The sequence below is a fragment of the Saccopteryx leptura genome, chromosome 1 (assembly GCF_036850995.1).
Source record: "Saccopteryx leptura isolate mSacLep1 chromosome 1, mSacLep1_pri_phased_curated, whole genome shotgun sequence".
NCBI lineage: Eukaryota > Metazoa > Chordata > Mammalia > Chiroptera > Emballonuridae > Saccopteryx > Saccopteryx leptura.
The window spans coordinates 146051929-146077180 of NC_089503.1; the positions used below are offsets into that span (position 1 = coordinate 146051929).

Here is a 25252-nt window from a genome sequence, read left to right on the forward strand (position 1 = left end):
AAGAAGTAATGTTTCTCCAGTCATCTTTTATTTTTATTAGATTATACATTCCATATGAGTGAGAAACCATAATTGTATTGTCCACAACACAGCAAATCTGTTTACTTAGAAAAATAATCATTATAGCAAAATATCATTTGAATTTTCCTGTTTTTAAGTAAAATTAAAATTAAGTGTTTATTTTAGATATAAGTTGTAGACTAGTTTCTTGCCTTTTTTTAATAGTTTGTTCAAATATTTTTCTGATTGATTGTTAGATTATGAAGTTATAATTTGCATGTAATAGTAAATAAGTATTTTCTTTCCCACCATGTACCTGCCATGTGCTAGATGTTATGAAGGTTATTAAAGGCTAAATACATAGTATTTCCTTCTGTTTTCAGGAAGCTTTCTTCTTTTGGGGGAGCCAGGACAGATTGAATAGTGTAGAACAACAGGTTAGAGAGATATTTTAATGTAGGTTAAAGGGGGAGATATTTTGTACAGAACCTATAAAAGAAAACAGGACAGAGTCCAAGAAATAAATTACCTTTAAAAAATATTGACACTATCATTATAGTTATGTTTATGGGGAAATTTCTGTTTTTATGAATTTCCTTTCAAATTGCAAATATCACTAGGAATGATTTCAGATCATGTCTTTATCAATTGCTGACACACAGATTATTACGCGCCAGGGAAAAAGAGTAAGTATTAGGATGAGAAACTGGAAAAGAAAGAGCCACCAGTGGGACTGCATCATTTTGCCAGGTTGTGTCATTAAAAAATCACTTTGTGAACTGTAGGCTGCACAGTCTGAAAATTTAGGTGGTTGAAAGAAGAAACTAAAGTCTTGGCATAAAAAAATCCAAAGTAAACCTTGATAACCATGACATTAAATATGTTTGTAAAATACTAGCAAACTTGGCTGTCTGGGTTTCTTGTGAAGGTACTTATAAGTAAATGTTAAATATTTATCTCATTTAATTGTTATGTGAACCAGGCAGGTTATTAGAGAAAGGTATAGTAACAATAGTATAAAATAATGTGAAATTGGGGAAAGAGTAAAAAAAAAAAGAGCCATAGGAGCAAACTAGAAAATCATTATAGCCACTTACTTTAGGGGTACAGAGCCTTAGATATAACAGCAAATGTAATGTTATATGTTCCTGATTATATTCCTTTTAGAAACTATAATAATAGCTGATACCATTTATTTTTTGTAGGTTAAACTGTATGCAGAACCCTGTCACAGCATTTTACCAGATGTACATTTAATCATTACCAAAGCTCTAAAAATAGGTGGTAGTGTCCCGTTTTAGGAATGAAAGAGAACTATGTATATAAAGTTCAAAGACAAAGTCAAATGGATAATAAATGATAGAGCCAGAATTTGAATCCTATTTCTTCTAGGTCCAAAAACCAGTTTTCTTTACATGATAAAGTGGTATTCTGTATTCTTTATTCAGAAAGGCAGGAAAGCATAGATCATATGTGCTCAATATAATATATGCAGTTAGTTACCTTTTTAGAGAATAGGATTGTATGCACTCTTGCCAATCCCGAATTTACAGGTAAACCTAACTTTCTAATTCTTATTCTTAGATTCTGAAAATAATTATATTTTGATTCTGATTGCCTCTACACAAATTTCATCTTTTCCAGCTTTACTTAATCTTCTGTGGTTTTTAGCAGTATTTACTCATCTAGTTATTGTTGCATCCTCTGCAATCATGATTTGAAACTTGCTCCCAAACCTACTCTGCTCTTCTTTATTCTTAGCAGACTACCTCTTACCTCATCAAGAAAATGAAGATCTTTGTACAGAATCTTGAAATCCTATAGCTTCTCTCTCTTTAAAATCTTCTTTAAACTCTTAATTCAACATCTCTCCCTCTTCAGACTTCCTTTGTCCAGATTGACCAGTCCTTTGAGAATAGTCAAGTTTCTTTTTCTTTCTTTTTTTTTTTTTTTTACAGGGACAAAGAGAGAGTCAGAGAGAGGGATAGATAGGGACAGACAGACAGGAACAGAGAGAGATGAGAAGCATCAATCTGTTTTTTGTTGTGACACCTTAGTTGTTCATTGATTACCTTCTCATATGTGCCTTGACCACGGGCCTTCAGCAGACCAAGTAACCCCTTGCTCGAGCCAGCAACCTTGGGTCCAAGCTGGTGAGCTTTTTGCTCAAGCCAGATGAGCCCGCACTCAAGCTGGCAACCTCGGGGTCTCGAACCTGGGTCCTTCGTCATCCCAGTCTGATGCTGTGTCCACTGTGTTACCACCTGGTCTGGAGAGAATAGTCAAGTTTCTTGATAGCCATGTGTCTGCTCAAGTTTATAAGTTATACATAGTTTTTCCTCTTCCTGAATGTCTATCTTCCACAGAATTTATCTTTACTTATGTGGCTTCATTACTTTTTACCAATTTCTAACTGTCTACGTAGAAGTTATTATTCTTTCATGAAGTCACTGAGAAAAAGATTACTATGTAATTTATCTTCCTATTCTTCACTGCCCAATATTTAATATGTTAAGTTTTTATTGAATAACTAACTGATAAAACTAGAACTGTAATGATAAAATAACAATTTAAAATAAAATAGAAATCTTGAAAAAATAGTGATTAAAAACAAATTTACAGATTTGCTAGAGCATAATGGAAACAGACATCAGGGGAAAACCGATATGCTCAACTTTTGAGCTAGCTTTATAGTCATTAATCAGATATTCAGTGGATTATGTGGATGTGGGGGCAGGAGGAAGACTCACAAGTATAGAAAAGAGTGTCATATTATTCTGACAGTGTTGTCACATTCTTGTTCATTGACGTTTTCATAACTGTATCATTATAATGTGTTTATATGATCCTACTCTGGGTTATGAAATGAAAGTATTTTAACTTTTCAAAGCATATTCCTTTTGTGTTATTGTGTGGCTATGACAAAATATTACTAAGGAGGACTTGAAAAAATATATTAAAGTTATTTTATATCATATTGAATTCAACATAGGCCTCATCCCTTAAAATGCATTAAGTTGTTATTTATTATATTAACTTAAGAAAGAAGAAAGGTGACTTTATAGTGGAAAATGTTTTTTTGTTACAGGCAGCTGTTAAATCAAAGAAAGCTACAGATACCTATAAACTCTATGTGGAAAAATATGCATTAGCAAAAGCTGATTTTGAACAGAAAATGACAGAAACAGCTCAGGTTGGTATTTTAAAGGCTTTAAAAAAAAAGATTTGTTTACTGATTTTTTTTTTTAAGAGAGGGGATGGGGGGGCAGCAGGAATCTTCTCTTACGTGCTTTGACCTGGCAAGCCTGGGTTTCAAACCAGTAACATCAGCATTCCAGGTCAAAGCTTTATCCACTGCGACACCATAGGTCAGGCTGTGTGTTTAAGGATTAAATATGAAACAGGATATTTATCTTCACTGGTTAAATATAATTTTTCTGTCATATATTTTTTTATTAGAAATGTTAAAATGCACACTCTCAATGTTTTAATAATGATACTTTAAAAATACACATTATGTTTTAGAGATTGAGGACCAAGATGCAATAATTATAATATAAGAGGTTATTCAGATAGATCAGAAGAGACTATTTAAAGAGTTGAGGAAGATGAGGACGTTGGTAATGATGAAGACAGTGCTGACTGTGGGCCTTATACATGGATTTTAAAATTGACTTAAGAAGAAAACTCAATGCTGAGAGTATAACAGTTAACAGAACAGTTAAAACTTGCTTTCATAGAACTTCCATTTTAGTGCGTGAAGACAGACAATAAAAAACCCCTGTCTTCTATAATCTTGAAATAATTATGTTTGATTTGATGTTCTTAGAGCCTTAATTAAAGGCCTAGTTTAAGGTGGGTACCTTTTATAAATTATTCCGAAAACTTCCACACTCACCCTCTTACCCTCTTGTCTCCCCCTCCAGCACCTTTTATTACCTAACATACCATGAATTTTATTTATTGTGTCAGGATAGACCGGGCATGCTGACGTGACAAAAAACCCCCCAAATCCCAGTGGCTTACAGAAGCAAGGGTTTATTTGTTATGCTACTTGTTCATCATAAGTCAGCTGAATCATCCTCACTCTGGTACTGAGGCTGGTGGAGAAACCTCTTCTTAGAACCTTATTCTTAGTCATTATGTATAAGTGGCTAGAAACATGGTGAAGCACACTGGCTCCTCTACCCATATATTTTGTCTGTCTTCCCCCACAAAAAAATGTAAGTTTTATGAGAGCAGGGACTGACAGTTCATCTGATAGTAGGCACTTAATAAGTGTGAAAGAAGGACTATTACTCAGACTTTTTCGACTCTTAAGGAGTTTTCTTCCTGGGGTGGTGAAGGATTTACATCTCAGGAACCAAAAGACTTGTATGCGTGTGTATATGTGTATACATGCATTCATCTTTACTTACCATGTTGTAGGCACTGTGCTAGATGCTTGGTGTATACTGTATCTAGTAAATAAAACAAATATCTCCCTTTTCTAAAAGTATAAAGTAAGGAGTCAGACATGAAATGCATGCCTAAATATAAAGTTATAAATTATTACAGTGCTACAAGGGAAAAGAATATGCTTCCATGAGATAGAATAATTGCAGTGACCTAATTTAGATTAGGGAGTTAGGAAAGGCATTTTTGGAGAAGTGACATTTTAAACAAATTTGAAGAATAGGTAAGAGACCCATTCTTGGTCAGAATGTTCAGTGCATTGGGGATTTTAGTTATGAAGACCTAGAAATGTAAAAGAGCTGTCACATTAAAGAACGTAAAAAAAAATGCTTACTAAGACTGAGTAAGTAGAGATGATGGTGAGGCATGAAGTTAAAGAGAAGATAGGCCAGGCTTTAGGTTTTCTTCTAACAATAGTTTGAAGACGCTGGAGGGTTATATGTAAGGATGTGACGTGATCTTGGTCTGCATTTTAAAAGATAATTCTGGAAGTTTTGTGAAGAATAGATTATAGTGAGGCCAAAGGGAATCAGGAGTCCAGTATGGAAGGCAGTTAGTTAGTGAGATGAGAAGGATAAGGGCCAGTGTTGGCAGCCTTGGAAATAGAACTGAATGCATTTGTTTATTTAACTTCCATATGTGCCTTGACCAGGCAAGCCAGGGTTTTGAACCAGCAACCTCAGTGTTTCCAGGTTGACGCTTTATCCACTGCGCCACCACAGGTCAGGCAGAACTGAATGCATTTGGAGACAGCAGGAATGGGGTGGATGGAAGTTCTAGGGAGAGATCAAGATCTCTTCTAGGTTTTGGCTTTTAAGTCTATATGGATAGAGACAAATGGGAAAGACTAGATGAAGAACTGTTAGTTTGAGGAGTTGGAAGAGGGCCAGAGATACTCAATTTTGAACGACCTCTTCCTAAGTGGAGACAACAGGTGGACAGTTTTAAAAAATCTAAGTAAGTTGGGCTGGACATAATATCTATAGCCCCTTATCTACAATTCTGGATTTCAAAAACTCTGAAAATTGAAAGCTTTTTATTTTTTTTTTAATTTTTACTTATTGATTTTAGAGGGAGAGAGGAAGGGGAAGACAGAGAAACATTGATTTGTCATTTCATTTATTTGTGCACTCTCATTGGTTGATTCTTGTATATCCCCTGACTGGGGATTAAACTCACAAGTGTGGCATATTGGGATGGTGCTCTAACCAACTGAGCTACCTGGGTGGGGCTTTACAAACTTTTTTTTTCCTCTAACTCATTTCCTAGCAAAACTTGACTTAACTGCTGTGAGTCTATTTATGGCCTTTATTTATGTTACTTAGACTAAATAAACATACTTTCCTTTAGAAATATTAATGTTTTTGATAAACAGATGCCACTGCAGTTGTTGCTGGTAGTATTATGAAATACATGGTGGTAACACCATATTATCTTCATTTTAAAAATTCAAAATACTGAATTCCCAAACATCTAGCCTCAAAGGTTTTGAGTAAAAGGATCATGAACCTGTATAAAATAGAGGCTTGCCACCACACAAAGCTGTAATGACATCACGTTTGGACAGAGTATGGGGAAAAAGGGGATACCCTCTGAGAGATTCATCACTGACAATTTGATAGAGGAAGGGATCTTGAAACCCAAATAGGAGAAGCCGGAGAAGGGAGAAAACTGGGAAGTGTAATATCATGGCAGTTGGGAAATGATAATGTTTCAAGAAAGGTTTATAGTTAGTTGTGTTAAATTGACACTCCAACTCCAGTGAGATAAAAAGTTTCCATTTCTATAGGGGCTACAACATTGAATCTTAGACTTCAGCAAGTGCCCTTTTGTCTTCTAAATCATTATTAGAACACTTAATCAGGCAGTTACTGTTGACTTGTTAATTTTGCATCAGAATGACTATTTACTATCAATGAAAATGTTTCCTATCAACTATTTAATTTGAAAGGCAATTAGAATTAAAGAGTTAAGGTTTATGTTTATACTACTGTATTTCCCCATGTATAAGATGATCCCAAGTATTAGACGCATCTTAATTTTGGGGCCCGGAATTTGAAAAAAAAATGTATTACATAAAGTTATTGATCATAACTTTATTTTATCATAACAAGTTTTATTCATCATAAAATTCATACAACTCTTCATCACTGTTAAAACTCCCATCCATTAGCTTGTCCTCATCTGTGTCTGATGATGAATCACTGTCTTCAACAGTGAGCGCAAAAACAAGCACGGAAAAGCGGGAAATGCAAGTAAAAACATCTGCAACCACCGTATAAGACGCACCCAGTTTTATTAGACCCCCAATTTTTCAGAAAAAAGTGTCTTATACATGGGGAAATATGGTACTTTATAAAAGTATTCAAGAATTTTCAGCATTCATCTTTTCTTCTCCTTATCTTTTCTGCTTCCTCATTACACTTTTTTTTTTTCAATTTGGTGTTTTAATTGTTTATCCTGCTGTTTCCAAGATGGGAACATTAGTTTATTTGAGCAGACATAGACATGACCATGATGCTTTTAAATAAAGATGATGGTATACTGTGCTAATGTGTTTGCCTTTTCTGTCTCAGTCTCTCTCTCTCTCTCTCTCTCTCTTCCTGGTACACCCACAGTACAGATTAACTATTGTTTGTTAATAGACCGTAGACTTTAATTTGGCTTATTGAGAAGAGGAAAGATTTATCGTACATGTTCCAGGCTAAGCAGGTTGACCTGATATCAGTAGGAAAGGGCCTGTCGGCCTAATGAGAATCAAATTTGGGAGGCAGGACCTACACACATACTAGTGCAGGGGTCCCCAAACTTTTTACACAGGGGGCCAGTTCACTGTCCCTCAGACCACTGGAGGGCCGGACTATAAAAAAACTATGAACAAATCCCTATGCACACTGCACATATTTTATTTTAAAGTAAAAAAACAAAACGGGAACAAATACAATATTTAAAATAAAGAACAAGTAAATTTAAATCAACAAACTGACCAGTATTTCAATGGGAACTATGCTCCTCTCACTGACCACCAATGAAAGAGGTGCCCCTTCCGGAAGTACGGTGGGGGCCGGATAAACGGCCTCAGGGGGCCGCATGCGGCCCGTGGGCCGTAGTTTGGGGACCCCTGTACTAGTGGGAAAGGAGACTGAGTCTCTGCGGTGAAAGAGGTTAGGATGTATTTGAAGAGTTGGTGATTTAAATTTTTTTTCATTTGGGGTTGATAATAAGCATGATTAAAATTGTGACTTTTCTTTGTGTTTATGCTTCTTACCACTGTCAGTTCATGACACTTGAAAAACTTGAAACAATGTGGAAATTTTGTTTTCTTTAAACAGTGGTAGCTAGTTCAAGGAGATCGAGATTTGTTTAAGCAACGCCCCCAGATTAGGGATTTAGGATTAGAGTGCTTTTATATATATTCTCTAGTGGCAGAAAGAATTGTACTTTTTTTATATGCTTATGTAACAATACATACAAACTGATTTGAAATTGCAGAGAAAGAATCTATTTCATTTGTTCAAGAGAGTTTAGTTATTTATATTCGAACATTTGAGAGTATATTTTCATTGCTGAATTGCTCTTGGTTTAGCAGTCACTAGTTTTGAGGAATTGTGATGTTTAGTATTCCAGTATTTTCCCCGCCCCCTCCCCCCAAGAAAAGTCAGCTCAATTGTAACTGAGTCATCATTGAATTTGTGTGTGACTTCATGCTCAAGATTTTTCTAAATAATTAAGGATCTACTTTATTCACCGTAGCTGTTTTAAAAGAGAATGAGAAGGCAGCACAGTTTTCTTGGAATTAGGCGTTACCCGAATGCAATTAGTGACATTTTGACCAAGCTCTCCTGGATTTGGGTCTACTTGTTTATGAGACAATCTTACTTGTTCATTATGTTATAGAATTTTAAGCTGAAGGTGACTTCTTATAATATGAACATAAAATAGACTCATGTTCCTGCTGAATATTCTTCAGTTCTTAAGACTAATTCAGGATCTTGCAGTGTTGGTTTTCTCATTTACTTGGTCAAAATTAGTTAAGACAAGCACTTTATTTTAACTGTCATTCCTCATGAATAAAACTGATTAAAGTGTTTGGATTATTGTTGCATTATTACCAAAACTATAATTGCATCATTTAAAAAAAAAATGTTCAGAGACTTAACATCAATATGGACATGATCATTTGCTTAGTGATTTTTGACCATGCAACTCAGTGCTGAAGAAAACAGGACTTTAAATATGGGGTGAGGGAATTCAATTTGATAAACTTACTAGAGAAAAATAATGGCATTTAGGCCTACTCCTTAGAACTGGTTTAATTTAGCCAAAAAAAGAGGGGGGGGGCAGGGTAATCAGGCTTGTGCAGTGGAAGTGACAAGTATATTTTGTTTGAAAATAGTTAGTTCAGCATTTTCCAAATCCTGTTTTGAAGAATATTGTTCTTTGAGATATTAATAGATATTCAGAGATGAAAAAAGCAAACAGGGTTGTTTGTCAAAGAATTTTGGGAAACACTGGGTTAAGCACTGTGAAACAAGTTTTGTTATTTCAGTAGTTTTCAGAATTTTTAATGTTTATTGAGAAGCCAAGTCTAGCAGTGGTTTTCTTACTGGGGAATAAATACCAGAATAACCTGGGAATTATTTCCAAACAACATTCTCACCTCTTTTCACCCTCACCCCCAGGCAGTAGTGGAGGATCATTGTGTTTTGTAGTTTGAAAACATTCCCCAGGTGATCTGATGCATTTCCACCTTCAGTTGAGAATTGCTAAGATATTTACAGGCTTCCCAAAATTATTGGGCCACAGAATCTCTCTTGAAGACTACATATTAACATTTCAAAGATTAGAAAGACATTTTGAGAGTCTATGGGCTAGACTGGAAAGTCTTCAGAAGTAAACTGCAATTTTCACTCTGCCCACTAATGGTTTTTCAATTTCTGAAACACTTCTCCCTTGGCTTTTGTGACAAAAAAAGTGTATCTTCTGGGTCTTATTTTATGACCATGATTATAGGTCTTAATTTGTGTTATCTTTAAATTCTGAAAAAGTTCCTGTTTGCCTGAGGAATGGCATAACAAAAAGTTAACTATATTTTAGTATGTTTACTAAATGTATTTGTCAAGAAGCTTTGCTAAACATTACATACTAATGAACAACTTGCTAAATTTGGTTAGCTGTATTGGGAAAACTTTAAAAGGTCTTTTGATTTCAGCACATATATGTATGTGTGTGTATGTATATATTTTATATCTATAACTTTTTGCTACTTAGAAATTTCAAGATATTGAAGAAACTCATCTTGTTCACATAAAGGAAATTATAGGATCCTTGTTAAATGCTATAAAGGAAATTCATTCACAAATAGGCCAGGTAAGTTTTTACTTCTCTTGAACTGATTCACGAACATTTTATGTTCATTTATAACTCTTTAAAAATCCAAAATTTGCCCTGGCTGGATAGCTCAGTTAGTTAGAGCATCATCCCAAAGCACAGAGGTTGCTAGTTCCATCCCTAATCAGGGCACATACAGGAGCAGATTGATGTTCTTCTTCTCTTTCTCTTTCTCTCTCTCTTTCTCCCCCTCTCCCTCTCCATCTCCCTCTCTCTCCTCCCTGCCCCTTCCTCTTGCTAAAATCAGTAAATAAATAAATAAATCCAAAACTCATAGCATGATACTGAATTATTTCAGATAAAAAATATGTATTTACATGTTAAATGTAAAATAAATTGAATTTTTAATTATTTGGCCACCAAGGACGATAATTCAGATTAATTTTTTAAGTTAACTATGTTCAGTTCTCTGTACATTAAAATGCTGAAGTTACCAGTTTTTAAATATTTTTTTAGTTTTATTATTTTAGAAGTTAGAACAGCAGCTTCAATGAGTTATAGAACTTGTACTGAAAAATTTCCAAAAAATATAAAAGATGTTTAATGAAGACAATTTGGGGTGCATTGAAATACAGTAGAGAAAGATGAAGTTTTTTATTCTTAAAGATCTAAAACTGTTTCATGTAATTTTTACTTATTATAAGAATTATGTTCTAAAGCATTCCAAGAGGGAAACAGGAAACTGCATTAACTTATAAGGTTGTACAGCTATATCTTAAGGGGTTCATGTAAACAGTGGTTGGTACCCGCAGATTTACAAACTCAGTAAACTAGGTAACAGAGCATATTAATTAATGAAAGTTCTCAAAGGCTCTCGGTCAAAAAATACATATTTTGGTGTAATGAATTTTATTTTACTTTATTTTATTTTATTTATTTATTTTTTTATAGAGACAGAGAGAGAGTCAGAGAGAGGAATAGATAGGGACAGACAGGAACGGAGAGAGATGAGAAGCATCAATCATTAGTTTTTCGTTGCGACACCTTAGTTGTTCATTGATTGCTTTCTCATATGTGCCTTTACCGTGGGGCTATAGCAGACTGAGGAACCCCTTGGGTCCAAGCTGGTGAGCTTTGCTCAAACCAGATGAGCCCATGCTCAAGCTGGTGACCAGGGGTCGGGAACCTTTTTGGCTGAGAGAGCCATGAACGCCACATATTTAAAAATGTAATTCAGTGAGAGCCATACAATGACCCGTGTATGTTACGCATTATCCAATAAAAATTTGGTGTTGTCCTGGAGGGCAGCTGTGAATGGCTCCAGCCACCTGCAACCATGAACATGAGCGGTAGAAAATGAATGGATTGTAATACATGAGAATGTTTTATATTTTTAACGTTATTATTTTTATTAAAGATTTGTCTGCGAGCCAGATGCAGCCATCAAAGGAGCCACATCTGGCTCGCAAGCTATAGGTTCCCGATCTCTGCTGGTGACCTTGGGGTTTTGAACCTGGGTCCCTGCATCCCAGTCTGATGGTCTATCCACTGCACCACCGCCTGGTCAGGCGGTGTAATGAATTTTTGTTGTGTAGGGCTAGTAGTTGCAGCTGTTGTGGCCACGCACATGCAGGTTCCCATTAGATTCTGGCAGATGGAGCCAAAAAATGGTGGGCTGTTCCTTTATTAAACTCTTGCACCAGCTGACGAGCAAACACACAGGGCTCCCAAAGCCAGTGACACGTTCTCCTGTTCCACAACCAGTAGAATCTTCTCTGATTTCTTCTAGAATCAAAGGCCCCACCAATCTCAGCAGAGCTCTCAAAAGCCCCTCACCTCTGGTTCCCCATCTGCACTCCTTCTCCCTTCTCTCTGCATAAACTGCAAAAACATGGCTTCTTTTCTCCCTCAGCAAACATTAGCAAGACAATGGCCCTTCCCAAGCAGGAAGGTAATTTGCAACTTCACAGATCACATACCTGGCACTGCCCAGCACCACTTTTTTAACACTAAAAGTGAGCAAACTCAAAAAATACAAATTTTACAAATTCATTTGCCCAACAAATTGCTTTTTGGAAGTTTTGTCTGATATACAGTAAGAATATTTATAGAAAATTTATCTTTATTATTTTAATAGGTCCATGAAGAATTTATAAATAACATGGCTAACACTACAGTTGAAAGCTTAATACAAAAATTTGCTGACACAAAAGGTACTGGGAAGGAAAGACCAGGTAAGATGATAAACTGCAAGGAAATATGTTTACATTTCCCATCCAGCAAGAAATGTATTTGCCTTTAAATTCCAAAACTGTAAGATGGAACTTAAGAGATACTTAAAAATTTGTTTAAAATTTTAGGTACCATTTACTTTGTGTCCAATGGCATGGTAATTAAGATTTTTGTTTTAACCTTTAGTAGTTAATAATTTAGTATTACTTAAAAAGGTTGTTGTAACTTTTACTAAATTAATATATTAAGGTATATATATAATATATAAAAATTATATATATATAAAATTTATATATATAATATAAATATTTAATTTATATATAATATTAATTTATATATAATATAAAATTTATATATATAATATAAATATTTATAAATATATAAATTTGTGTATGGCAGAGACAGAGAGAGGGACAGATAGGGACAGACAGGAAGGGAGAGATGAGAAACATCAGTTCTTTGTTGTGGTTCCTTAGTTGTCCACTGATTGATTTCTCGTATGTGCCTTGACCAGGGGGCTACAGCAGACCAAGTGACCCCTTGCTCGAGCCAGCGACCTTGGGCTCAAGCTGGTGAGCCTTGCTCAAACCTGATGAGCCCGTCAAGCTGGCAACCTCAGGGTCTCGAACTCGGGTCCTCCGCGTCCCAGTCCGACGCTCTATCCATTGCGCCACCACCTGGTCAGGCAAGGTTTATATTTTTTAAAGTAAGTTGGCAACAGAAGACCATTTTAATAAAAGAAGGAATAGAAGAGAATATTGAATGCTCAGAGCATTGAGGCCAGTGAAGAACCTTTCTTAAAATCTAATGTTTTTCCTTCCTCATTCATACATGTATTCAACAAATATATTGATTGAATGTTAATAGTATTCCTGACACTGTTTCATACACTGGGGATACACCAGTGAACAAATGAATACAGGAATTTTGGTTTCTATTTTATGAACAGATAGTTTATAGGTGTCCTGAATCTTACTTTTAATAGGCATGTTATAATATATCAAATGTAATAAGTAGCTCATTCCCGTCCCCTGCTCATCGTACTTATAATCTTCCCAGATTTCTTTAATCTACCATGTTCTTGCAAGATATTGGTTTACAGGTAAAAATAAATCAGTAAGTAGAAAAGTTAATTATGGTTTGGAATTCAGGAAAATAGATAAATGATTTGTAGAGAAATCCAGGAACCATTTTTCTTCAGTGCAGTTCACAGAACTAGGGCTTGAAACCTAAATCATTTTAACTTTCTTCTCACATTTCATTAAGTTTCAAATCATAGTAATTCGGTTTTGTTAGTAGTTTTTCCCATCAGATCTTCTTTTCATGCTCTTTCTGCCTATCTGATTAATTGCAGCAGCAGGTTTCTGAATACTAGCACAGCAATTTTACACGTTATAGCACATTTATATTTCAACTATACAATTATGAACTCATAATTGCACTTCTCATAAACCTTTGACTTTTCACTATAGACAGAATGAAATTTGGACTCTGGACTAGGGTTCAAAGCCTTTCAGGATGAGGTCTTGACCAGTCTTTAGTGTTATTTCCTTTATTCCTTTTACAGGTACCCTTCAGTTCAGCCAGGCTGAACTGTTTGCTGTTTCCTGTAGAAGCCCCTCGTTTCCTCTTGGTACCTCAGTTACCCTTATGTTCTTACTCTATCTAGTAAATGTTATATCTGACTCCTTTTCTACTGCATGTCTTCCTCTTTATTTGTCTAATGAGTAAATTCTGTAAAAGAGTCAAATCATGTGTTACTTTCCTCTGTCATATGTACCAGAAAACTGTAACAGTACTTATTTATTTATTGGCATTGTTTCTGTCTACCTTGAATTTTAATAATTGCGAACTTGTGAAGAAAAGTTACATATTTTATTTCATCTGTTTATCTTTTATATGTGTAAACAGTACATTTTTGTTGAATGAATGAACAAATGGGCATATAATGGTAAGGTTGGCATATTAAGGTAGTTGGAATGGATGAATTTGCTGTTTAAAAGGTCTTTGGTGAAGGAATAGTAAATTATGGTTCAAGTTTAGTGAGCACTTAACTTTGTGTCATGTACTGTGCTAACACTTTGCAGGCAAACTTTGATCTTCAACAGCTCTTTGAAGGTAGGTACTATTATTCCCATTTTTCAGATGAGGGAAATGTTGAGAGGTTTTGCCTAAACTAGTACATGACAGAGCAGGGATTAAATGCCAGGATTCTTGACCCCAAGCCTATGTTTTGGAGCAATTAGGATAGAACTACTAAGGAGTTTACATATAATAGAGAAAATAGGATGTTGAGAAACATAATTTTAAAATAGGGAGAAATCCTGATATTCCTTGAAAAGATAAATTATAACTAAAGACCAGTTAGGAGAGGTAAAAACAATTGGGGAACAACTAGAATTTTATATAGAGCATTTATAAGTGTTCATAGACTAATGGCAAAAGCTGTTTAAAATTGCCTTACACAGATTGATGGGTTGTATTATTATTGTTGTTGTTGTTATTTTTGCTGACTGATTTTAGAGAGAGTGAGAAAAAAGTATTCCTTTGTTGTTCTGTTTAGTAGTGCATTCACTGGTTGTTTCCTGTATGTGCCCTGACCAGGGAATTGAACCTGAAACTTTGGTGTTTTGGGACGACACTCGAACCTTCTGAGCCAACTGGCCAGGGCCTGTTTTCAACATTATATTGTAATTTTGCAAAATAGTGTAGGAAACCAGGAAAAGTGTACAAGGGATCTGCATGTATTCTTTTTTTTATCAACTATATGTGAATCTACCTTTTACCTCAATAAAAATTTCAAGTTTCTTATTTGTGGTACAGCACAGTACTTAGCCCTATATATGGTTTGTAGTCCAAGCTTTACTAGTATTAAGACCTTTAATCCTTAACGCCCTCATCTGTAAAGTGGGGATAATAATAGTACCTACCTAATGGGCTTGTGAGGTTTACTTAAGATAATGTTACATATGAGTACTTAATAACTTATTTTAAAAAATTGATACATTCCCAGTTAAAGGTAGTTGATACTGGATATTGTTTCATTATAAATTTAAATTTACTAGCCTCAAAATATACTAAGACCGGTAGAAAATTTCTGTAGTGAAATGATGAGAGGGAGTGCAAGAATGGTGATGACATGGATTTTCCTAGAATCACTGCACCCAGAATTAGGTGACTATCTCTGGATGACTGTTGGCATTGTGATTGACTTTCAGAAGGAAGTGTAGGTCCTAGAACTAAAAAAAAAGGAGGGATTGTGTGTGATTGATTGGAAAGATAAATAGTTCTTTTCTAGTTGACTTGCTATGGGTGACTAAGTTACAGGTGTTTTATATATATTTATTCATCTTATAGACACATGAACAAATGAGTCTTAGAGCCCATTGCAGTGATGAAAATTCTGTTTCTCAGAAAAACAACAATCAAAATTTTACATGTGGTTGTATGGAATTCATAGACTTACAGGATTTTGCTTTGTAAGATGTATTCTAACCCTCAATTTGTATACTACTGATTGCTGTTAAATTTTATTTCTCCTGTTTTGTAAGGGCCCCCTCTAGTGAATCAATTCCTTTCTTAAATTAGTATTAGTCCTATCCTTTTTAAAATACACATTTTAAAAAGAGGCCCAGTTCTTTAAAAATTTTGTAAACCTAAAAGTTAATCTATTTCTCTTGTGCTGAATAATGACTATTTTTAAGGTAATTATCTGTGCAAAGATATAACCCTTAACTTTATCTCCAATTATTCAGTGCATTAAAATTTTTTTCCAATTCATTGAGACATTTTATACTATTGCACTGAGATTTTTGTTATTTTTGATTGAGATATAATTGACATATAATATTGTACTAGTTTATGATTTAAAAAAAATGGATTGATTTTACAGAGAGATGGGTGGGAGTGAGAAGTATCAACTCATAGTTGCTTTACTTTAGTTATTGATTGCTTGTCATATGTGCTTTGACTAGGCAAGCCCAGGGTTTCTAACTAATGACTTCAGTGTTCCAAGTTGATGCTCTATCCACTGTGCCACCACAGGCTAGGCTAGTTTATGATTTGATATATGTACATATTGCAGAATGGTTACCAAAATAAGTTTAGTTATTTTCCATCCCCACACATAGTTACAACATTTTTTTCTTATGATAAGAACTTTTAGGAACTTTGTTTTTAGTTAACTTTCACATATACAGTACAATATTTTCAAGTGTAGTCACCATACTGTGTATTACGTATGTCTTCAGGACTTTTTAACCTTATAATTGGAATTTTGTACCTTTTGACCATCTTTACCCGTTTTGTTCACTGCCTACTCTCTACCTCTGGCAACCACCAACCTGTTCTCTGTATCTCTGAGTTAATTATTATTGTTACTATTTTTTAGATTCCACATATAAATAAGACCATATAGTATTTGTCTCTGGCTTATTTGCCTAGCATAGTGCTGTCAAGTTTCATCCACATTGTCATAAATGGTAGTTTCCTTCTTTATTATGGCTGAGTAATATTCCATTGTATATGTATACATCACATTTTCTTTATCCATTTTTCTGTCTTTGGATACTTAGATTGTTTCTATGTTTTGGCTATTGTAAAAAGTGCTTCAGTGAACATAGGAGTGCAGATACCGTATTTCCCCATGTATAAGATGCTCCCATATGTAAGACGCACCTTAATTTTGGGGCCCGAAATTTGGGGAAAAAATGTATTGCATAAAGTTATTGAACTCAAATTTTATTCATAAAATTCATACAACTCCTCATCACTGTCAAAACTCCCATCCACTAGCTTGTCTTTATCTGTGTCTGATGATGAATCACTGTCTTCATATATTGCCTTGTCCTCAGCTCCATCTATGGCATTTGAAATGCCACACTTCTTAAATGACTTGACAACAATCTTGATATTATCCCAGGATCTTTTCACCTAGGTACAAACTTCTTCTATAGTTAGTTTCTTCACTCTTCCTGCTGGTGTCAAATTGTCCCCAGAAGACTTCATCCATTGGTTCCATTCGTCTCTCATGGCAGCTTTGAAGGGTTTGTTAATGCCAACATCAAGTGGTTGGAGCTGGGATGTCAAGCCTCCACATATGACAGCAATTTTGTTTTCTGCTCTGCAGCAATCTTCTTTGTGTTTTTTGTTATGTGTGCCCTAAACTGATCAAGCACCAATAGGGCAGGTTTGCGTAAGAGCCCACCTGGTCTTCTCCAATTCTCAAACCAGATCTTCATCCCATCCTGACCCATCCAACCCTTGTCATGAACGTGGACAATCACTCCTCAAGGAATGTCTTCTTAAGGCATTGTTTTGCATTTGAAAATCAGCATAGGAGGCAGCTTGGTTCTGTCACAGGTACAGTTTTCACCTCCTTCTTATCAACAGTTCTGTTACTTGGGAATCAAATTGAAGGGGACATCAGACTTCATCCATATACACAGTCTGTCCCAACTCAAACTGATGTGTCTTCTGACATTGAATGACAAAATGGTGAAACTCAATGACCTTCTGCTCATAGCTTTCAGGCATCTTTTGGGCAAGTCTGGTGCATGTACGTATGCTTCATCCATTCCGTTTCATGAACCTGAAGCACCAGTTGTGTCCTCCTTTGAAATCAGTAACTTCTTTTTCATCAGCAATTCTTCTTGCCTCATGCTAAACCATCTTTCTGGACACAGAAATTTCAATTGCCCTTCGCTCTTAAATCCATATCTTCAATTCCCTCTCTAAATCAGGCCATTTTGCTGACTTGCCTCTCACAGCCTTCTTTTGCTGTGGCCTTTTCAGTAGGGTTTCTTCTTCCCATAGTCAGTCTCGGATTGATTTCTCAGTTGGAGGAGGACCACACTTTTGTTCAGCAGCACGATTTCCACTCACTTTTGCAAATAAGATCACTTTTAACTTGAATTCAGCATTGTTCGAAAGTCTTTCTGAGCAGAATATGGCAAAACGTAACCTACCATAATATACCTGTGACAAGTGCGAAACAATGAGCACAAAGACAACAAGTGTGAAAAAGCGGGAAATGCAAGTAAAAAAACTACCACCACTGTATAAGATGCACCCAGTTTTTAGACCCTATATTTTTCAAAAAGTACGTCTTCTACATGGGGAAATACGGTAACTTTTTAAGATAGTGATTTCATTACTTTCATATAAATACCCAGAAGTAGAATTGCTGGGTCATATGGTGGTTCTATTTTAAAATTTTCGAGGATCTTCATACTGTTTTTGACGTTACTTTTTAAGTACTGGCTGGCTCTTCTGGAATTTGAGTCACTGTAATTGGATGCTTGAAATATCAAAGCGTCAGTGGTCTGAAAGGGTCATGAATAAACAGGTGTTTTCTAATTTTGAATATCTTTTCATGTTTTAATAAAATTATCCTAGTATTTCTACCTATTCTCATATATTTTAGTTGTCAAAGGACATTCTTGTTTTATAGTCATTCTGCTAATTATACTGTGTGCTGTTTATAATTCATTAAAATGTTAAGCAAGTTTTATTTATAAGAAATAAAAGGATGAGTAATCTAAAAAAATGAAAAGTTGCAAGGCCAGTGTATAATGTTTAAACAAAAGATTGTTGAAAAGCTTATCTGTAATTTCAGTATATTGCAATATAGGTTCATAGCTTCCATTTTTGGAAAACCAGAGATTAACATACAAATAGGAAAAGCCTGAGAAAGGTAGCTATAAAAAACAATAAGCCACAAAGGAAAAGGGAACAGTCAAATTACTGTGGTCAGACTGCTTACATAGAACTAATTGACTAGTTTAGATATTTGGATATTAAGTATATTATTTTAAAGTGTAGGGTAAAGCAAATAATTTTTAAAAAATCTAATGATCATCTTTTCAGAGCTATCAAGGGTTTGAAATAATATCAAACCTATAAATAGAGCCTCTTACCACTAACCCCACACACAAAAATTATTTTATAATCAAAGAAGCAGAAACCCTTGTGTAAAAAGCAAAATTAAAAATACCTAAGAAGGCCCTGGCCGGCTGGCTCAGCGGTAGAGCGTCGGCCTGGTGTGCGGGGGACCCAGGTTCGATTCCCGGCCAGGGCACACAGGAGAAGCGCCCATTTGCTTCTCCACCCCCCCTTCCTCTCTGTCTCTCTATTCCCCTCCCGCAACCGAGGCTCCATTGGAGCAAAGATGGCCCAGGTGCCGGGGATGGCTCCTTGGCCTCTGCCCCATGCGCTAGAGTGGCTCTGGTCGGGGCAGAGCGATGCCCCACAGGGGCAGAGCATCGCCCCCTGGTGGGCAGAGCTTCGCCCCTGGCGGGCGTGCTGGGTGGATCCCGGTCGGGCGCATGCGGGAGTCTGTCTGACTGTCCCCGTTTCCAGCTTTAAAAAAAAAAAGAAAAAAAAATACCTAAGAAGAGCCAAAAACCCATACATCACACCAGATATGCTGCGATTTGTTGGTTTTTTTTGTTGTTGTTGTTGCTGTTTTGTTTTGTTTTGTATTAGATAGCAAGAGGCAATGATCAGAGAAAGAGCATAGAAGAATGCATAGTGATTACAGGAGAGAATAATGCAGATTAGCACAAACAAGAGCAAGAAGAGAGCCCTCAAAGGAAATAGGACACTTCCATCTATTGTATCCTTATCACCTAGGGTAGAGGCATAGAAGTCTGCCCAGTGGAATGTATGTGCCATCTGATAATGATTCTCTTTTACATCTTTTGGAGCAAGAGTTGACAAACTATGGTCATTGAGCCAAATACAGCTCTGCTTATTATTGTGAGATCTACAAAGAATGGGTTTACATGTTTAAATGAGTAGGGGGAAAACATCAAAAGAAAAGTAGTATTTTGTGATACATGAAAATTACAAAAATCAGATTTGAATGTTCATAAGAGATTTTTTATACACTTTCACACTTGTTTCTGTATTGTCTGTGGCTGCTTTCACACTACATAAAACAGCAGAGGTTAGTAGTTGTGACAGACCTTATGGCCCACAGAATCTAAAATAGTTACTATCTGACTCTTTACAGGAAATGTTTGCCTACCCCTTGTTAGAGAGTACATTTCTTGTGTAGTATAGTAGCAGATAAAATACAGTAGAACTGTGTAGCTCATAACAGTACATAATCTTTGTGTGTGTGACAGAGACAGTGTCAGAGAGAGGGACAGATAGGAAGGGAGAGAAATGAGAAACATCAATTCTTCGTTGCAAGTTCCTTAGTTGTTCATTGATTGATTTCTCATATGTGCCTTGACCGGGGAGCTACAGCAGTCCAAGTGACCCCTTGCTTAAGCCAGCAACCTTGGACTCAAGCTGGTGAGCCTTGCTCAAACCAGATGAGCTTGTGCTCAAGCTGGCGATCTTGGGGTCTCGAACCTGGGTCTTCCACATCCCAGTCCGACACTCTATCCACTGCGCCACTGCCTGGTCAGGCCATAAGCTTTCTTAAACAGCTGATTCTGGTATTCTTCTTGGGTTCAGAAACCATTTATTCTGATATTCTGCACCAGCTACATACTGCAGTCATACCACAGCACAGTAGCTGATCCTTATAATAATAATCCTAAATTGTGAAATAGAGTAAACTTTTTTGCAGGCTTTATTTAAGGAAAGCTTAGTACTCTATTTTGAAATAGTCATTAAAATATTAAATTTATAAACATTGGCAACAAAATAGAAAAAAGTACAGTAAGCTGATTATAATTTTTACATGTGCATAATAACAAGGACAGAGTTTTAGTTCTTTTTGCAGTATGTAAAAGGAACTAACTCAAGCCAATTTGAACTAAGAAGGAAATTTGTTAGAAAGAAACTGATATATCCCAAGGATCCAAAATCTGGAATGTACCCAGGCCGCAGAAAGAAACCCAAATCTGTAGGCAAATTAGGTATAATTTTTCCTTTATTTGATACCTGCATTCCTATGGCTTAATTTTTTTCTTTGCAGAATGGCTTCTTTTGCTTTCCCAGGCACATGACATAAGGTGACCTCCCAATAATTTCCTAGGACTTTACTTTTTCTTAATTGCAGCCACAGCTCAGAAGTAACCCAGGTTTTTGTCCCTTTCCAGATTTCTGGGAGAAAAAATCGTTAAAGTGTAGTCGCGAGTCAAGTAATCTTTCTAGTCCAGTCAGTTCTGACGAGGTCATGCAGTGTAATAAACATGGCTTCTGCACTACTTGTGGAGAAGAAGGAAGTTACCAGAGAAAAGAGATTATAGTGAGCTGGGTATAGTTGCCCAGGGTTATCAGGATCATAGAGGGTGAAAACATGACTCAGTCTGTGGGTATGGAAGCATTGTCAGATTTTGGATGTGGGAGATTATATTTCAATGCTAAGATTCTGTGTTAGAACTAGATGAAAATTTGGAAGGTTTTACAGTGACTGAAATTCCATGTTAAAATTCTGTTTCTTTGTTTTAAGACTCTAAGTTTGCGTCATCATTGGTTCTCAAGCCTTGGGTACATGTGAGAATCATTTATAGAATTTTTTTTTCCTTTTCATTTCTCTTCCCTTTCTTTAAAAAAAAATGTACAGACAGTGCAGTATCTCAGAAATAAAGATTTCTTTTGTCTAGGGTGGGTCCTTGGTACCACTGTATTTTTTTTTTTTTTTGTATTTTTCTGAAGTTGGAAATGGGGAGGCAGTCAGACAGACTCCCACATGCGCCCGACTGGGATCCACCTGGCACACCCACCAGGGGGCGATACTCTGCCCATCTGGGGTGTCGCTCTGTTGCAACCAGAGCCATTCTAGCGCCTGAGGCAGAGGCCATGGAGCTGTCCTCAGCACCCGGGCCAACTTTGCTCCAGTGGAGCCTCGGCTGCGGGAGGGGAAGAGAGAGACAGAGAGGAAGGAGAGGGGGAGGGGTGGAGAAGCAGATGGGCGCTTCTCCTGTGTGCCCTGGCCCGGAATTGAACCCAGGACTCTTGCACACCAGGCCAATGCTCTACCACTGAGCCAACCGGCCAGGGCACCACTGTATTTTTAAATTCCTCGTCTGCTTATAATGTACAGCCATTGTTGAGAACCGGGAGCTTATTATAAATGTAGAATCTCAAACCCTAACCCAGGCCTACTGAGTCAGAATCTGCATTTTAATAAGATTCTCAGGCAGTTTGTATGCATAGTAAAATTGGAGTAGCACTCATCTAGACTTACTGAATGTCTTGGTAATGAACCCAGGGGTTCCCTAGGTCTGTAGTTTTCAAAGTGTGATCCCAGGACCATGGGTATTACCTAGGAATTTGTTAAAAATATATTGATATATTCCTCTACACCAACTGAGACCTTCTGAATAGGACACTCTGGGGGTGGAGCTCAGCAGTTTGGTTGAACAAGCTCTCCTGGTGACTCTGTTGTGTGAGACATTGCACTAGAAGTTTCAACTAGGAGTTGGGATTTGGAACCACTGGATTGAGGCATATTTTCTACATGCCCTTTTATTAAATAAGTACTCTTGAAGTGAAGTGGCATTGATGTTGCAACTTGTAAATTGATTTGTGTGTGTGTGTGTGTGTATGTGTGTGTATAGGTATGTGTAGAGAGAAAGAAATACTGCAAAAGGTATTATTATTATTATTCCTCATATAATTTATAAAAATGATGATGACTTGTGTTCTGAAAGATTAGGTAACTAGTTAAAGGTAATCAGCCAGCAAGCATGTGAGCCTCCGTGCTCTTTGCATTTCACCAGAAGCTGGAATTTGATGCTCTTTTCCATGTCAGTGTGCCTGGTTCATTATCCTAGGCATGTAGGAATGTGGTTGTGTTGCGTTCCACAGACCCGGGAGCAAGCTCGAGAATTTGTCATTGACTCTCATTACTATGAGCACATGCATCTTTCTTTCCTTTCTTTCCTCCTCCTCCTCCCCCTTCCCTATCCCTTTCACTATCATTCTTTTTTTGTTAGATTTTGATGCCTGGGCATGTTTGTATGTTTTGCTTTGGCTTCTAATTAGAACCAAGTGTTCTGTGGTTTTATTTGGGCACTTGCAGGAATATACTTGATTTGTGTAGCCCATATTTATTATTGAGCTTTGAGGCTAGTTTTTAACTAGACAGGCTGCAGATTTGCCCTATTGGTGGTCTGAGATTTAGAACTAATTTCAAAACAATGGGAATTATTAATTAAATATTTCATGTTTTTAGTACTTGACATCATTTCACAAAATATTTGTGTTGATTAAAAATTACTGTTAAATAAATAGTTTTTCCTCCTATAACTTTTCTTAAAAGATTTGATTCAAATTAGATTAGGATGAATTTTTTAGGTTGTTGACTTTTTTTTTTTATGGCAATAATGCATTCTTACCTGATGATTAAAGCATCATATGTAAGAATTATTTTTGCTTAAATCGTTGACTGCTTGGAGTTCTGCCTTTAATTTTTTCTGCCTTTAATTGAACTCATGATGTCATTTTTAGATAATGTGTAATGGAGCATCAGAAGACAGAGCCCAAATGGTCTTATTTGCTTTTATACAAATTAAATTGCCCTGGTGGCCTAGCATAAAATCTTAAGTGTTAAGAGCAGTTACTTATTTTGACAACAGAATTAATTGAGCCTAAGAGTTGAAATTCCAGTTGTAGGAAACTGTTCTTTCTGATGCTTACTCTGGCTTTGGTACTGTCACGAAAAGTAACTTGTCTGATAATTAAATAGCAGAATGATGGGCAGCAGACAGTATTTGCAGTATTTGAGAGTATTTGAGGAGATGCTGAATAAACTTTTTACTTGTGAAGCAGTTCAGAAGTGACATGCTGCAAGAGAGGGTCAGAGTATGCATTGGTTTCCAGCCGAGCTGTCAGCTGGCACTGAGCCAGGCACGCAAAGCTTGGCCATGTGAAGCAGTATGTGGAGCATATGCATTTGAAAAGAAAATCTTTTTCATGCATGATTTATTGTATTTTTAAATGGTACATTTAGTTTTATTATTCCACAAACTTAGTATTCTGATCTTTTATAGAAATGCTTATGTGTGGATAGTAGTTTAAAAATTTTAAAACGTATTTTACAATTTGGAAGGATTTGGCATTTTATACTTAAAAATATCATTTTGAATAGTTTATTTTTATTAGATATTTTCATATTTCAAATGGATTTTAAAGAGATATTTAGAAAAGATAAAAAGAAAAGCCATCAAGATGTGTCTGGTATAGGAAAAAGGTTTTGTGAAAAAACATAGAATTTTGTTTAAAGGGGTTAATTTTTATAGAGTTAAAGGAATGTCTTTACTATTTTCACATATATGAAGGTATCTGAAAATGTTAAATAACATATACCATATTTGCTAATGTAATGTACATCTTTCTAGATATCCTTTACATATTTGCAAATAATGAAATTTGTTTGGCATTCATGTTTTGTTTCTCTCTCTATAATAAGCCCATAGCCTAAGTATTAGAGATTCTATAAATGATTACTGGACACAAATTATATGCTGTATTATTATAAAGGAGACATTTTGATTAAACACATTTCTGTTTTGGGGGGGTATTTTTCCTATTTTGGTAAATTCTCAGACTTGACAGGTGGTTATATTTTCTCAAGCTTTACTAGTGAGTGATAAAGTTCATAATACATAATAAATTGTTGGTAATTTAGGTATCGATTTTTATTTTTTATAATATTTACACCAAGTAAAAAGTTGCAAATTATTAGATGTACCAACTAAAATTTTACCTTCATAGGTCTTTCTGTTCTCATTTGTTTATTTGTTTATTTATTTATTTATTTAGACAATTAAATTTAACAGGGTGACATTGGTCAACCAGAATACATAGATTTAGAGAAAACATCTCCACATCATTTGGACAACACCGGGGAACAAAATTTTTGTTGCATCCAAAAAAACACTTGTTCTTTTCTAATTTGAGTGTGCTGATCTCAAATCTGACATTAGTTTTTCTCTGTAAGCTACAGTTTTTTGCAATTCAAGATTTTAGATTTTCATCTTGTAAAGTTTTCAACATTTAGTTTAACATAATGAAGTAGAATGTCTTGGGCATCATCTTTGTGAAAATATAATATATATAGTGCAGTAAATACACTAATACACTAAAAGATATGATTGCATAAGACTTTGTCTAAAATTTCAAAATGGAACATATTAAAACACTTATTTTAATCATAAAATTTGCACAAAACTTATTTAAATTCCATTCAGGCAAAAATTTGCGTTTGTACCTCTTCCGTTTGTGTACTTGTTGAGGACAATCTCGTTTGATGCTCCAGCAATAGTCTGCT

The 25252-nt window shown here is 35.8% G+C and overlaps 1 protein-coding gene across 1 annotated transcript in view; it reads left to right on the top strand.

Moving 5' to 3' along the window:
- Window positions 1–25252, top strand: part of FCHO2 (FCH and mu domain containing endocytic adaptor 2) — a 146465-nt gene that overhangs the window by 54450 nt on the left and 66763 nt on the right. The window contains exons 6-8 of the mRNA XM_066377004.1: window positions 3089–3193; window positions 9727–9825; window positions 11924–12020. Of these exons, the coding sequence (XP_066233101.1) occupies window positions 3089–3193; window positions 9727–9825; window positions 11924–12020 (301 nt within the window). The remainder of the gene's footprint in view (window positions 1–3088; window positions 3194–9726; window positions 9826–11923; window positions 12021–25252) is intronic.